A 13,372-nucleotide genomic window follows, 5' to 3' on the forward strand; every position below is an offset into this window, starting at 1 on the left:
CAGCTCTATGGCTGCCAGCACCTGGTCCAGCTTTGCCGATAATGTGGTGTCCGTTTGTGGCGCGTGGGATTGCGCCCAGGTCCGGGTGTGTGGCATATGTTCGGGGGCCGTTTCAGGGACAGCGGTCGCCTGCGAGCCCCTAGGTTTCCCCATGCTGCTGGTTGGCGGGGCGTCGTGAGTCAGTGATGGCAGGGGGCGGTAGGCCCTTCAAGGAGAGGTCCCTCAAGTAGACCCTCGTTAAGGGGAGGGGACGAGGTCACAGCAGGTGTAGGGCGGTCAAGGGCTAGCCCACCAGGGCTTGGAGGTGTGATGCAGGAGCGCAGGCAGCGGGGTCTCCTCGCTGGCAGGTTTCGTTGTGGGCGCCGGCGGGCCTGCTCCGGCGGTCCCCGCCGCGGGGGTGGGAGGGAGGAAGGCACGTCCTAGGATGCTCCGGTGAGGCCCAGCTGATTCAGCACTCGTGAGGCAGGGAGCAAGTGGGGGGGGGGCTGATCCAGCCCTCCCAGGAGCAGGTAGCCGGTAGTAGGAGTGAGTGGGCAGCAAGCAGGGGCTCCAGAAGTATAGATGGGAACTTCTAAGGCGCCGTCTCTCTCAGCCGAGTTTGGGCGCCATGTTGAAGTCAGGCACCGGCGAGGAACAGACATCAAATGGCAGTAGGGGGGCACCCCAGACTCACAGGTAGTCCCCGCTCCGCGCTCACCTCCAGCGACGGACGACGCAGTGACAGCTGGCTCCGTGGGCTGCCCGGTGTAGTCACCGGAGACCGGGACGTAGCAGGGGCGAGCCCTGGGAGAGTCTGGACGGCTCCCGTAGTCAGGGGGGTGTGGCGGTGGTGGGGCAAAGCAGCGCCAGTCCCCGCAGGTCTCGCCGCCCGATCCGGGCGTTCCGCCGTCAGTCTTCTCGCCTCCGTGTGCGGGGGGGCCCCCGGGGAGAACAGCGTTACCGGGCCGCGGCCGCCATCTTAGGTCTCGGCGCGCAGCTCCGGTGAAGGCAGTGAAGGCGGCAATCCGCTTCTTTCAGCGCCGATAGAGATACCACCGTGGGCGCTCCGGTATGTAGGAGTGCTCCGGTAAGCAGCGTGGCGTTGCGGGGCTCACGGCGATCCACGGGTCAGGATGAGCGGCAGCCCGATCGCGGAGCCTCAGCAAAACACGGCCGCCATCGTGGCTTGCTTAGCCACGCCCCTCTAGGGAAATGTCTATTCCTTATGTATGAAAACTCATTGAGTTTCCTTTAGCGATTTGGAGTAGGTTGCAAATAGACTTACCTCATGCATATTAATGAGGTAGGTTGCAATATGTGACCCACTACGATTTGTTGCCATTAACAGGGATGGTGGCCTGCTGGGGTCACCAGTCCACCATGTTTGTGATTGCTTTTAAATAAATAAATCTATATTTTTTTTTAACGCAGGCCATTATCCTTTAGTTGGGTCCTAAGTTTCTGGCAGTTGTCAAATTAAACAAAGAAGATGGTTTCATGAGCAAAGTTATTGTGGAAGGAATTTCGACTCTTCAAATCACTTTGATAGGAGGCCTGAGAATGGTGGAGAACCTGTACAATTGCTCACGTTGCCCATTCCTTAAAATGTCTCTGAGGACCGCACCTGGAATAGGAGAATGTCTGGTGCCACAGAGCGCAGACTGCAATTTGCAACCTCTGCACTCACTGGCATCGGACATCATGCACTACCTGTGGTGCACAGGGCAGAATGGGATTGGGGGGGCGCGGGGACAGGGAGCAGAAGAGTCTTGGTGGTGGGAGGACCAGATGAGCCATGTGAGCAGGGGGCACAGGAGACTAGGGGTGGAGGTAAGGGAGGGGTCAAAGGGCAGCAGGTGGTTGATGGACAGAGGTGGTATGGGAGAGGTGGGGGGTGACGAGACAGAGAGCAACACAGGGAGGGCGGCCAGGGGTAAGAGGGAAGTGATAGTGCAGTGGAGAGTGTGAGACAGCAGTGAGGTCCAAGGGCCAGCAGAGGCACCAGGAGGCACAATATGTGATGCGGGACACAGGAGCAGCTTCAGTGTATTTACAAGGCAGGCAACATAGTTAACACCTCTTCTGCCTGTTGCTCACCCACCTTTTATCAGCTCAGCAGCAGATCAGCATCAATAAAGAAAGGATTAGTCTATTTTTTCAAACTTCAATTTTTGTGGGCACTTGTGTAAAAATTGTGAGATCTTTACAAAAGTGCCTATTTTGGAATTCTTTGCAATATCCTAGGGGTTCTGACATAGTCAACCCATTCTATGTTTAATTTCACAGAGACTCAAATAAAGGCCAAATACCTGGGGCGGTGGGAGGGGTACATCAGTGGTTGATAAGCATTGTCAAAGAAACAAAAATAGAGCAGATATAAATTATAGATATTGATGACGGTAAAAAATTGCTTGATTGTTGCACCCATTGTACACTTTTACATCTTGTAATGCCTCATTTATAAACTAAAAAATCAGAACAAAGAGACTACACATTATTCCCAATACCCACTAATCTCAAGATAAAACCCATGGCTTATAAGATTAAAAAAAAAAATCAGCACATAGAGGGTACACATACCTGTCTGTCGTATCTGAACCTAAAAGAAGATAAACAGAAATCAAAGTAAATAATGAATTCAGAACTGGAAATAAATAGCATTAACCTACTCACATACCCCAAACCTTTCACAGTGAGAGATCTGATCTAAAACATCCTGGTACCAAGTGTGTACATTCTTGAAGACGAAAAGTGATTCAATGACAAAGTTACATGCATGTGATTGCCTTGTGAGCAAATATGACAGTAAACATTAAGTTCCCAGGGAATTTCAGAAAATAATCAGTAAATTGCCATTTTCTTGAAATTTGTATATGTATGCTTTGATTGAACACACTTTAGAATTGCATTTCATGGCTCAGTTAACATACTCGGGCACCATGTCAGTACATTCATAAAGATTGTTGAAGATTTTTATAAGCTGTCCATGGAAACCTACTTCCCTTCTTGGTTCTTCCTATGAATAACGACTAGGAAGGTGGAAGAAATCCTTAATTTCATTTTATGTGAACTTTCATTGAAGACAATGAAGTGGCTCAGGGCCACTAATGGCTGGTATACACTTTCTTCTCCAAAATCCCAACGTTTGGCTCCCTGTTTCTCCCTTTTTAATTGAGAACATTCTACACTTAGTGACTGGAATAATAGTCTTATAGCACTTCTGCGTGGGCTATACCGGTTGTTAGAAGATTAAAATAATAATTTGGTTAATCTGTATTGATTGCATTGTTTTCAGCTGTGGGACCAGTGTTTCTGGTATAAATACAGAGCCACATGACAACGCCTATGAATAGGTGGTAGTGTCCACATAACATGGCAGGTCCTTGCTCTATTATGGTAGCACCTTAGAGTTGCATGACATTGTGAGACAGCTGGGCATATGAGGCAGTATTAATGCATAGGAGGCTGCATCTGGGAATAAGGGCTGTACACAGGCGCGCAACACCCATTGGGCTCATCGGGCTTCAGCCCCCCCCGTCGTGTGTGTCAGCCCGGGCTGACACAGCTTCGCGGCTGGCGACGTTTTAATTGCAGCCGCACCCGAGTACTTCACAGGTCTGTAAAAGACCATTTAAATGTAATGAGGCTTTTGTTATGTTTTTAGCCCTTCTTACAATCCACTCTGGTTACGGCTGGAAGAATTAGCCCCCCCCCCAAAATCTTTTTCAGCCCCCCCGTAATTTGACTAGTTGCCCGCCTGCCTCCTGTAGTCGCCTCCACCCACACACCTCTGCTGATTGTTTAAAGTGGGATTGGTATTCGGTATTCTCTGGTGCATTGTAAACCCAGCCTGATGGCGTGAAGCGAGACTTTATTTGCTGGGAGGTGTGAAGGTTTTAACGTGACAGTGGAAAGAAAAAAAAATTGACTACCCAGAATCGTGAATGTCCTGAAAGCTGTCTCTCTCCTCTGAAGTCCGTAAATAGGCAATAGGCGTTACGTGAATAAGGAAATTATGCAGTATTCTCACGTTTCCCCATTCCTTGCGCTAGAAATGTCCAGTTAACATTTTCTCTGCATTCTGGTTCTTGTAGTCCTAAATTTGTAACGGGATGAACACTTATATAAGTGCCTGAATTTACAGAAAAACCTTAACTGGAAAACCTACTCGCGCACAGAAACAGGAGGCCTGAAACCTGCTTGAACGTTGTGTAAATTGCTGAGGTTCAAAGAAGGAAATAAAGGAAGCGTACTCTTTTATCTGCAGAACTTCTGCTGTTTATAGACAATCCACGTTCACGAGCAGTTGTGAAAAAGTGGGTGTTCTCAAAGCTGCACTATAAAAAGAATGTACGTCTTCTGCTGAATGGGAATAGTGAAGCTGTTGGTGGAATGGCCAGGGGACGGCAGTGCAAAATGGTACACAGCTACAGATGAGTGTACATAATTGCCAGGCTAAGATGATCATGACTGCATGACACTTTACTGACACGCATTAAAATAATTAAAGCATGGAAACCTTTCTTCCCCAGTTAAATTTCTTTTTAGGCTGCGTGTAGCATGGATGCTTTAGCATCCGAGAATGTAATTGTAATTACCCTTTCGGAGAGGCCCAGAACCAACCACTGCCAGCCGCCTCTGAAAGGTTTCAACAACCCTCCCTGCCCCACACCTCTTGTTTTGTTTGAGACGGGCTGCCACCGAGGTGATATCCTTGCCTGAATGCAGGGATTACACCTAAGCACTTTTGGTGTGTTGAATTTGTATTCAGTTGTTTTAACAAGGCAAGGCAGCAGCTGCTTTGAGGGGAACATTGGCCCCAGACAGAGAACTATGCTTGAAGATAGGTGGTACATGTTGTTTTGGGCACATGTCAACGGTTGTTTTAAGAGAAATGGTACATGAGCGTCAAGGCACCTGGGCCATCATGGGCATGGTGTTAGGATCGAGATTCAGTATGGACGAGACTGCATAATTGCTGTCAAATTCACTCAGTCTCCTATGATGGTGAATATCAACAGTGGTTGAGGTGAGGTCTGTCACTGACCCTTGGGAAGGAAAAAGGGATAAGGGAGAGAGAAAAGGGAGACCCCCCAAAAGATCACCACAAGGACGTGCCAATCAATGCGTTGCCATGGTCCATCTATCAGAGGGAAAGTCTGGAGTAGGTTAGAGAAAATATGATCAAATACAAAGTAAGAAATGTGAACCAAAAGATCTCTACATTAGCACAGAGAATTTGTGACCAGTCTCCCAGCTGCCTGAATCCAGCCAGAGAACCTAAGAGAAGAAAGGCAGGATACTTTGCTGAGGTGGAAGACACTGTCAACCCCATAGAAAGAAGTGAAGTAGCTGCAGGCTCCAGATTCAGGTCCACAGAGCCAACCCGATACGGTACAAAATAAAACTGTAGTGACACAAACATGTGATAGAGCATCGTGGAGTGAAGGTAACTCACCAACTGCTGTCGCAGGTGAGAATACTCAGGGGACTGTGGCTCTTATTCTATCTCTGCTCCTCCCTTCCTCAGTGTGCTCCCATAACCAGTGTTCTACCATATCTGTGCCATGAGTGTTTCCATCTTTGTGACCCCAATCTATACTGTCAACCAGTGCATCCTTCAGCTATAGCCTGTTTGGAATTCTCCTTCGACCGGACAGATCAGTCCTACCAATTCTGACACTTTTCATCAATAGTTGAGATACGTTAATGCAGAGGGCAGGCACAGTCCTCACATAGTCATTGTGTTCCAAGAGAGACACACAATGCAGGGCGTATTATATTGTATTTTTAGAGCACTTACTACCCATATGTGCGATGCTGAAGCACTTGTCCATGCGAGTAGCAGGTTACAACTTATGTGTGTGTGGTTGGAAGAGTGTTTTCTTTGCTTTGAGCCTCTGTGGAAAGCGTCTCCATGCGGTGCATGATGAATACCAAGGTGCAGTTTTGTAATGCAGAATCGCCACTTCGGTTTCTCAGCTTGGCCTGAGCATTACCTGATCCTGATTGTCTGCCATTTTAGCTCCGCCCCCCTTGATTAACTTTAGCCACGCCCCTTATTTGCTATGTTAGCCACCCCCGAAGTTAAGACCTAGTTGCGCCCCTGGCTGTACATATGCATATGACGGCATAGCTGGCCTATTGGTGACGTCAGCACTTGTTATTTACCTTGAACGATAAGTTCTGTAGGCAAGGAGGCTTTTCCTGAGGTGTTCTTTACCACGCACGTGTACGTTCCAGCATCAGCCAGACGAGCATCTTGAATTTCCAGAACGTGTAAACCAGATTTTTCAACCATGTTGAAACGATCACTCTGCTGCAACTGTACATCGTCCTGAAGCAAAAGATAACAAAATGCAGTTTATAGAAACAGCTCCTTATTCAAGCAGTGGCGCAACAAAACCGACTGCAGGTGTATGATATACTGAATGAGTGCAACAATCGGCTTGCTTTGTTTTTACCCGCAAGGTTAGCAGTCAATCGTATTAATCATATGAATGAATGACTGAATGAAATTGTTAGGCGCGCAGAGTAGGGTCATTTAGGGGTGTAACAGAGGAACCGAAAATAACTACCACACCATTAACTCGCCAAATTAATACACAAATAGCTAAATCCATGGAAGCAGATAAGGCACTACTTCCTTTACCGTTCAATCGGAGTTTTAGTTGTTTGTATACGTTTATATTCGTTAGCCTTTCGGATCCTTTTTCTTTATTTCACTTTGTGGTGACACTTCCTTATTTCCTGTGATGTCTATGGTATAGACAACGAGTGTTGTCTGTTTCGCTGGTGTGTTCACAGAGGGTTCCTTTGTGAGGAACAGATTGTAGTATTCGCGAAATTGCTGGCACTGGCAAGCCTTTATTTTTTATTAGTCAACCAAGATGTTGTTTTAAAAGTTAACTCTGCCCCAACGGGCCTCTAATGAGCACATATTATGCTGTAAGGCAGTAACTGTGCAGGAGACCCAGACAACAGAAAAGTGACCCATCAGAATTATTCTAACACAACAGAAATAGAGTAATAGATGAAAAGAAAGCCACGACAAGCTAGCTTTGTTCCGACTTGATATTTGTCAACAAATCGACTTGATGTTTCAGTACCCGTTGCTGACTTGAGGAAAACATGACATATGTTAACGTCCTACCCAGGCTATGAAATTAAGGGGCTTCTGAAGGTGAGCCCTGCCAAGCAGGTACTGATTGGTCCTTTGTATAAATTAATCCGTGTTAATTTAATGGTCAACGAGGGATTGTGTTGTTTTACGACTCAGCCGCTAGATGTCAGAGTTGGCTCAGTAAAAGGCAGACAGACTCAGAAGGAGAGGGTTATTAAGGATTCAATATAGTCTTCTACTTCCTACTTATGTCAGAACTGTAGCTAGTTGGCGGAGGTTCTACTGAATCGGGAAGGGAGCAAACCGGACTTAAAATGGCAGAATGTAAAGCAATGTAGACCCTCTCTAAGTAAGTGACACGAAAAGCCTAACTTCATAGCTGCCAAGGTTTCAGATTGCTATGTGTGACATTTTCATAATTTCAGTGTAATTATGAGTGACATTTCACCCACTATGAGTGACACTTCCTCGCGCGCAAAATCAAGCAACGAAGATGAGGGGAAACGTATAAATATCAGAAATTACATCTATTTGAGCAATGAGATCGGCTTTAGGATCATGTGTTCAAACGCACATAGTTCAGCTAAAAGAGTTCTGACCAAAAACTCTAAAGAGTTATAAAACAGGCAATTGACTTTCTCCATCTATGCATAAAGGATCTGGAAAAACATCCCTGTATCTATCAGGACTGTCTCAACTCTGCTCCGACTGAGGAAAGAGTTGTAGACGCACCTTTTTAAAGAGCAGGACAGCACAATGCAGTAATATTACACATCTCCTCACAGAACCCAGGTACCTCTCCCATCACTCGCTGACTATACCCGTGCCTTGACCCTGTACATCACCCCACTTGTCTTGTTTTGTGCTATTAAAATAGCATATACTTAGAATAATCTCCCTTCACAGACATAGAACTAAAGAGTAATCTACATGCACAGGTGCAAGAATGCAAACGTTTTGCCTAGTCATATATGGTGACTAGTAACTAGAATGTTATAAGCAGAGAAGCAATGTTAAATACAATAATCAAATAAAACACAATCTTTTTATTAAAAAAGTAACACTACAGATCTGGATAACAATGTTGGAGTTATTTTAAAATTGTAATGTATGCAGATACAGCACTGCCCGTTGTTGTTTCTCTTAGCTGTTTCGGTTTATTAGCTATTAGTATTGTACCCAAACTCAGTTCTAATAGTGCGCCTACCTGGAAACTCTCGCTGCCTGTGCCCTTACTTAGCTCCAGTAGTTCCTATGGGCCCTGGCTGCCTGTGCCAATACTCGGGTGTAAACCTACGAAAATCCCCAACTGCTCTGCAGACAGAACACGACTGGGTGAAAGGTTTCAGGCTTCCCCTGCAGTACTCTAGCCGCCCTCCAGCAGAGATAGTGCCTATAATAGAGGAGATGGGCTTTCGTTACAGATGGAGGCTTAGATCTGGGGGGTGGGGGAGGAAGGAGGGAATACATGTTTTATTTATGTATGTGTATTTTTATATAGCGCGCACATTTATGTACATTTTTTAGGATGATTATAAACAGTATCAATGCTAGAATACAAACATTAACACAAGACGTAGGTTATACAGCAAGAATGTCCAATAGTGAAACAATCGCTTAGTAGAACAGTAAGCCAGAGATATTTGTGAGCAGCACGCACCCGATGAAGAGGAGCTGGCATCTTTCAAAGCCGAGTGGGAGTGAGACCATAATACAAGCAACTATTGTGTGAAACAACCGACTGCTTGCTACATAAAAGGTAGGGCGAGACACTTACTTGTGGCGTAGGGAACACTGCAGAGCTGTCACGGTACGACCCAGCCGTCATGATTTCCTCCTGCACCGTGAGCAGAGGCCACGGCCTAGGCCTCGAGTCAAGGGCTGGCGCAGGCCCTGCATTTTATTATACCCCGAGTTCGGCTGCACTCACTGCAGCGCTACAGGCAGGCTTCAGTTTCCTGTTGAGGCACAATCAGTTTGGCGGACAGCCTGGTCATGAGTGACGGGGTCGTGATATCACGGCAGTAATTCAGGGCACAAGTCAACGTGCGGTGAGAACAGAAACTGTCTACAAATCTGCGCCGCCCGCTCGTGCTGAGGGCGGCCGGCCCGCCTTATGACGGTTGCCTGCATCACTGAAAGTACGGGTAGGTCAGTTGCCCTCGCCGCTGCACCCTCCGACCGCTGGGGTGTGAACGCTGCGGCCTGCCACACGTTCAAATCATATTTTGCAAGATATGAGAATGGCGATAGTGCATTTAAAGTTAGCGGTCACTTTGCCTGTCTTCATCCGGACCAGCCAAGCAGCTCAGAGCTGTTGGCCACTCGAGTCGACGACCGTCTTGGGACTCCTCGGCCCACGGCGGTGCGGCCGCTGGTGCTTGTAATCCTGGTGGTGGGCCTGGCAGAGTCACCGGCACAGCTGCTGAGGTGCAGCCTACAGTGTTTTGCTGGGCTCAGCTGGCCGCCGCAATCGAAGATCATTTTCATGCCCCCTCTTGCCGGGCCGCAGCGGGCGGCCATGGGGGCATGAGACAGAGAGAATCCGAGGAGTCTACCTGCTGCCTGCACTTTCAGATTCCCCCGCCGCCTCTGCCTACATCCTTCCGAGTCCGGACGTGACGGTCCCGGGCCATGGTGCCACGTGACGCCGGTGATTGACAGCAGTTTCCACAGCAACACAGCAGGCAGCTGAGCCTGCCTGGGAAGATTGATATACATTGTAGCGCTCTCAGCCTGCCACTCCACAAATGGCTGAGAGCTGTTAACTATTTAGGAACTCGGGCGCAGGCCGCACAGCACGTCTTGGACAGCACTCAGAGCCAGAGCCCGGGCACAGGCACCGCTGGTGGCGTGCCTGGCACTGGTGGCAAAATGCGTGACAATGCATTCCAGTGCGGTGATGCGGATCACCGCACTGAAATGCGTGAGTGTCACACCTGTTGCGTGACGCTTGACAGGACTGTAACTTTGGGAACGGGCGGGGGATTCCTGAAAGGAGGAGATAGAGCGGGAGAGACAGAGCGGTAGTTTGAGAGAGTGACTCTATTTTTTCACTCCCCAGTGAACGGTGAATCTCAAAGCATGTGAAGATGCTAGACAATATCAACTGTAATTAAAGCCCCTCCTCCTTCTACCCTTCCCTGACTTTTCACCTCTTCGTCTAGTTAATAATCTAAAGCAGAGAGAGAGAGATTGGAGCAGTTTCACTGTGTCCCTGTAGGGGCGCTGCATTTCAGTAATCCTTTGTTCAGCTTCTAAGGATCATATGAGTGGTGACAAACCAAGTGAGACCCAACGGGAAATTTTCTTCCCCTTCTTCAGTGCAAGATTCCAAGACCCCTGGGGAAACGGTTCTTAACTAGGTGGCTACAGAGGCCTAGTGGCACACCAACCTCCAGATTTCAATTAACTATAACATGGTAGAGTGTGGAAAAGAAAAAAGCAGGCCTACAGTAGGTTTGGAAGATAGAGTCCCACCTACATGCGTAAGAGATAAACACTCCCTTTGAGAGTTTATGAAGGCTGAGGTGTAGTGTTTGGAGAAGATCACCTCTGCTGTCATTCTGCCGGCATATCTCTAGTCACTCAACATTCATGCATGATGAAAACCTGTTGCTACAATACCCTACAATACATCAATCAGGGTGAGTAGTGCTATCCTTTTATAATAAAACCCGTCATAGAACCAGTAACAGAGGTTACATTGGCTGAGATAGGCAACTGTTGCCATATATAGTTTATTTTTTATATAGAACCTGAGGTGGACTTTTTTCTACATCATCTTCTGACTCAAGGCAACACTTGCACTGTGCAACCTAGCTGCGAGAAGGTATTTAAAGTGACTACCACAGGAAAGGAAGACTATACTTTAAATACGCATGATGGGAAATCGGACACGTAAAGGGTAAGTCATCTTGTCAGAGTTCTTGTGCAGTTGACAGAATAAATGAGACCCACTCAGATTCTAGGAGAATTCTAGAATTGACACTTGTTCAGAAGTTTGAATGAAACTTGTAAGAGAACAAAAGCAGCAAAATTAAGATTGCCAGTACTCGATTACTGGATTGTACTCGAAGGGTCCTCATTTTGAAGCCTTGTGGCACTAGTTTTAGTAGAAAAAAATTCAGAAGCCTTTTGGCCTTATGTGGTATGGAAAATCCTACACTTTTTGGAATAAGAACTGACTGTAGTATTTCCTCCATCAAGTTATCGAGTATGGCGGAGAAAATGTTGCCAGTGAATTCTACTCTGGATTTAGCACTTTCTTCACTAATTGCCGGAGTTTGCACCACCAACGTTTTCCAGTGCTAGCCCTCATTTTTTAAATATTTTGCCCTGTACTGTTGCCCACAAAGACATTAGCCCTGATTACGAGTGGGTCGGAATTATACATTTGAAGCTATTTTAACACATACAATAATTATGTGTTAAATAACTCAACCCTTGTTAAACTTCGTCAGGTCAAATTTACCGAAATTTAACGTTGAAAAACCACACGATATTAACTGCTTAATGCAACTTTTTGCATGTTAAACACAAAAATGTGCATGCTATTACCCACAAACTCGTAATAGGTGTTATTTAGCACACCCAATAAATAATGTACCCTGTGCTATCATTATTTATCAGGTGCATTAAATAGCACCTAAATTAATTATCAGGCTTTCAGTAGGGAAAAAGCTTGGATCAGCATTGGAGAGTATCATTTTTGGTGGTCATTTCTCACTGATGGAAGTGTCTTCCATCCATCCTTTGATCTCACCTTTTTAATTGCAGGTGAATGATAAAGGTGATACAAGTCTTTGTTCGAGAGAAAGCCAATACACCTTTTTATTCTTCATACTTTCATGTATTTTCCACTTTAGTTCAGATACGCTTCACTTAATAAAAAAAAAGTGAAAAGTCAATCAAACACCAGTAGAGACTCCTCCAAAGTTATTCAATACTTTTATTTAAAGGGGGTATAACATAGACATTGGTAAAGCCAGTAAGTCTGACTTTTTGTTAGGGAAGTGTTTGGTAATTGTTAGAAATGGGATCTCTGGTTGGCTAAGGCTTGCGCCAAAGCCAGCCAGAAACCACCACTCTAGTCAGGGCAAGGGAGTAACACGCCAAGGATAACCCCTGCTCACCCTCTAGGTAACGTGACACGAGCAGTAAGGCTAATCCTGGAGGCAATGTAGGTTAAGTATTTGCGCACGCACCCAGCAACAACACCCAAGGCCCGCCACAAAGGAAACTCCACACAAGGTTATATATAAAAATAGCCTTTGTGTTATACCAAACACATTAGATAATAAACACACACTTTACAAGGTGCCGTAGGCACGGGCAGAATTTACAGGGGATTATGTACATGGGACAGGGCCACATGGACCACTGTCAGGAAAAAGCATTTTTAGAACTAGCACTTTGTAGGAATAACACTTAGCACATAGAACATATCATAACTGTAGCACCAAATAGCAAATGTAGCACACAACCAGTAATTACTGGTAAAAGGTAAGTACCACCTACGCAATCCTAACCACTTTAGGAAAACATCACGCAGGGAACCATGAGCTCACTAGCATAACTATACTAGGAAAAACAACCTCCTAAGCATAACAATACATTCAGAGGTATAGGCCAGAAGCTTCACACATGATGCATAAAAACAACATTCAGAGGTATAAGCAAGAAGCTTTGTACATGATGCATAAAAACACATTCAGCGGTGTAGGTAAGACACATGATGCATGAAGACACATTCAGAGGTGTAGGTAAGACACATTTGCGCAAAATGTCACATAGGGCATGAGCATGAACACGTACCCCACGCAAGGGCACAACACCTGAACTGTCCCAAGGCCAACTGGCCTCTCAGGTGCTCAAACGCCCTGTGTCCAACAAAGTCAGGGCAGGCTGCGCAGGCAGCCAAATGAGATGCGCAAGGGTTCTCCGCCTAAACGTAGCAGCTGCCCACTAAGGGGCCCATTATGATCGCGGACGGACATGAGTCCGTCTGCGACCATAGAGGAGGAGGGAACCTCCGCATGGCCTGCGGAGTTCCCTCCTGTCCAATTAGGATGTGACCACCACCCTGGCGGTCACATCCTCTATTTTTAACATTGCGGCGGGTGCGGCTTCAAGCTGTACCCGCCGCAATGGTAAATATGCATACATTGCATTTGTATGCAGAAAGAGGCATATAATTCCGACCCACTCGTAATCAGGGCTAATGTCTTTGTGGGCAACAGTACAGGGCAAAATATTTAAAAAATGAGG

The 13,372-nt window shown here is 46.4% G+C and overlaps 1 protein-coding gene across 2 annotated transcripts in view; it reads right to left on the reverse strand.

Annotated features, from left to right (window-relative positions):
• Positions 1 to 13,372, reverse strand: part of MYLK (myosin light chain kinase) — a 1,918,108-nt gene that overhangs the window by 1,002,098 nt on the left and 902,638 nt on the right. For both annotated transcript variants that reach the window (XM_078682035.1, XM_078682036.1), the window contains 2 exons: positions 6,151 to 6,316; positions 2,560 to 2,578 (listed from right to left, as the gene is read on the reverse strand). In XM_078682035.1, the coding sequence (XP_078538161.1) occupies positions 2,560 to 2,578; positions 6,151 to 6,316 (185 nt within the window). The remainder of the gene's footprint in view (positions 1 to 2,559; positions 2,579 to 6,150; positions 6,317 to 13,372) is intronic.

Source organism: Lissotriton helveticus, chromosome 3_1 (genome assembly GCF_964261635.1).
Source record: "Lissotriton helveticus chromosome 3_1, aLisHel1.1, whole genome shotgun sequence".
In the NCBI taxonomy this organism is placed as follows: Eukaryota; Metazoa; Chordata; class Amphibia; order Caudata; family Salamandridae; genus Lissotriton; species Lissotriton helveticus.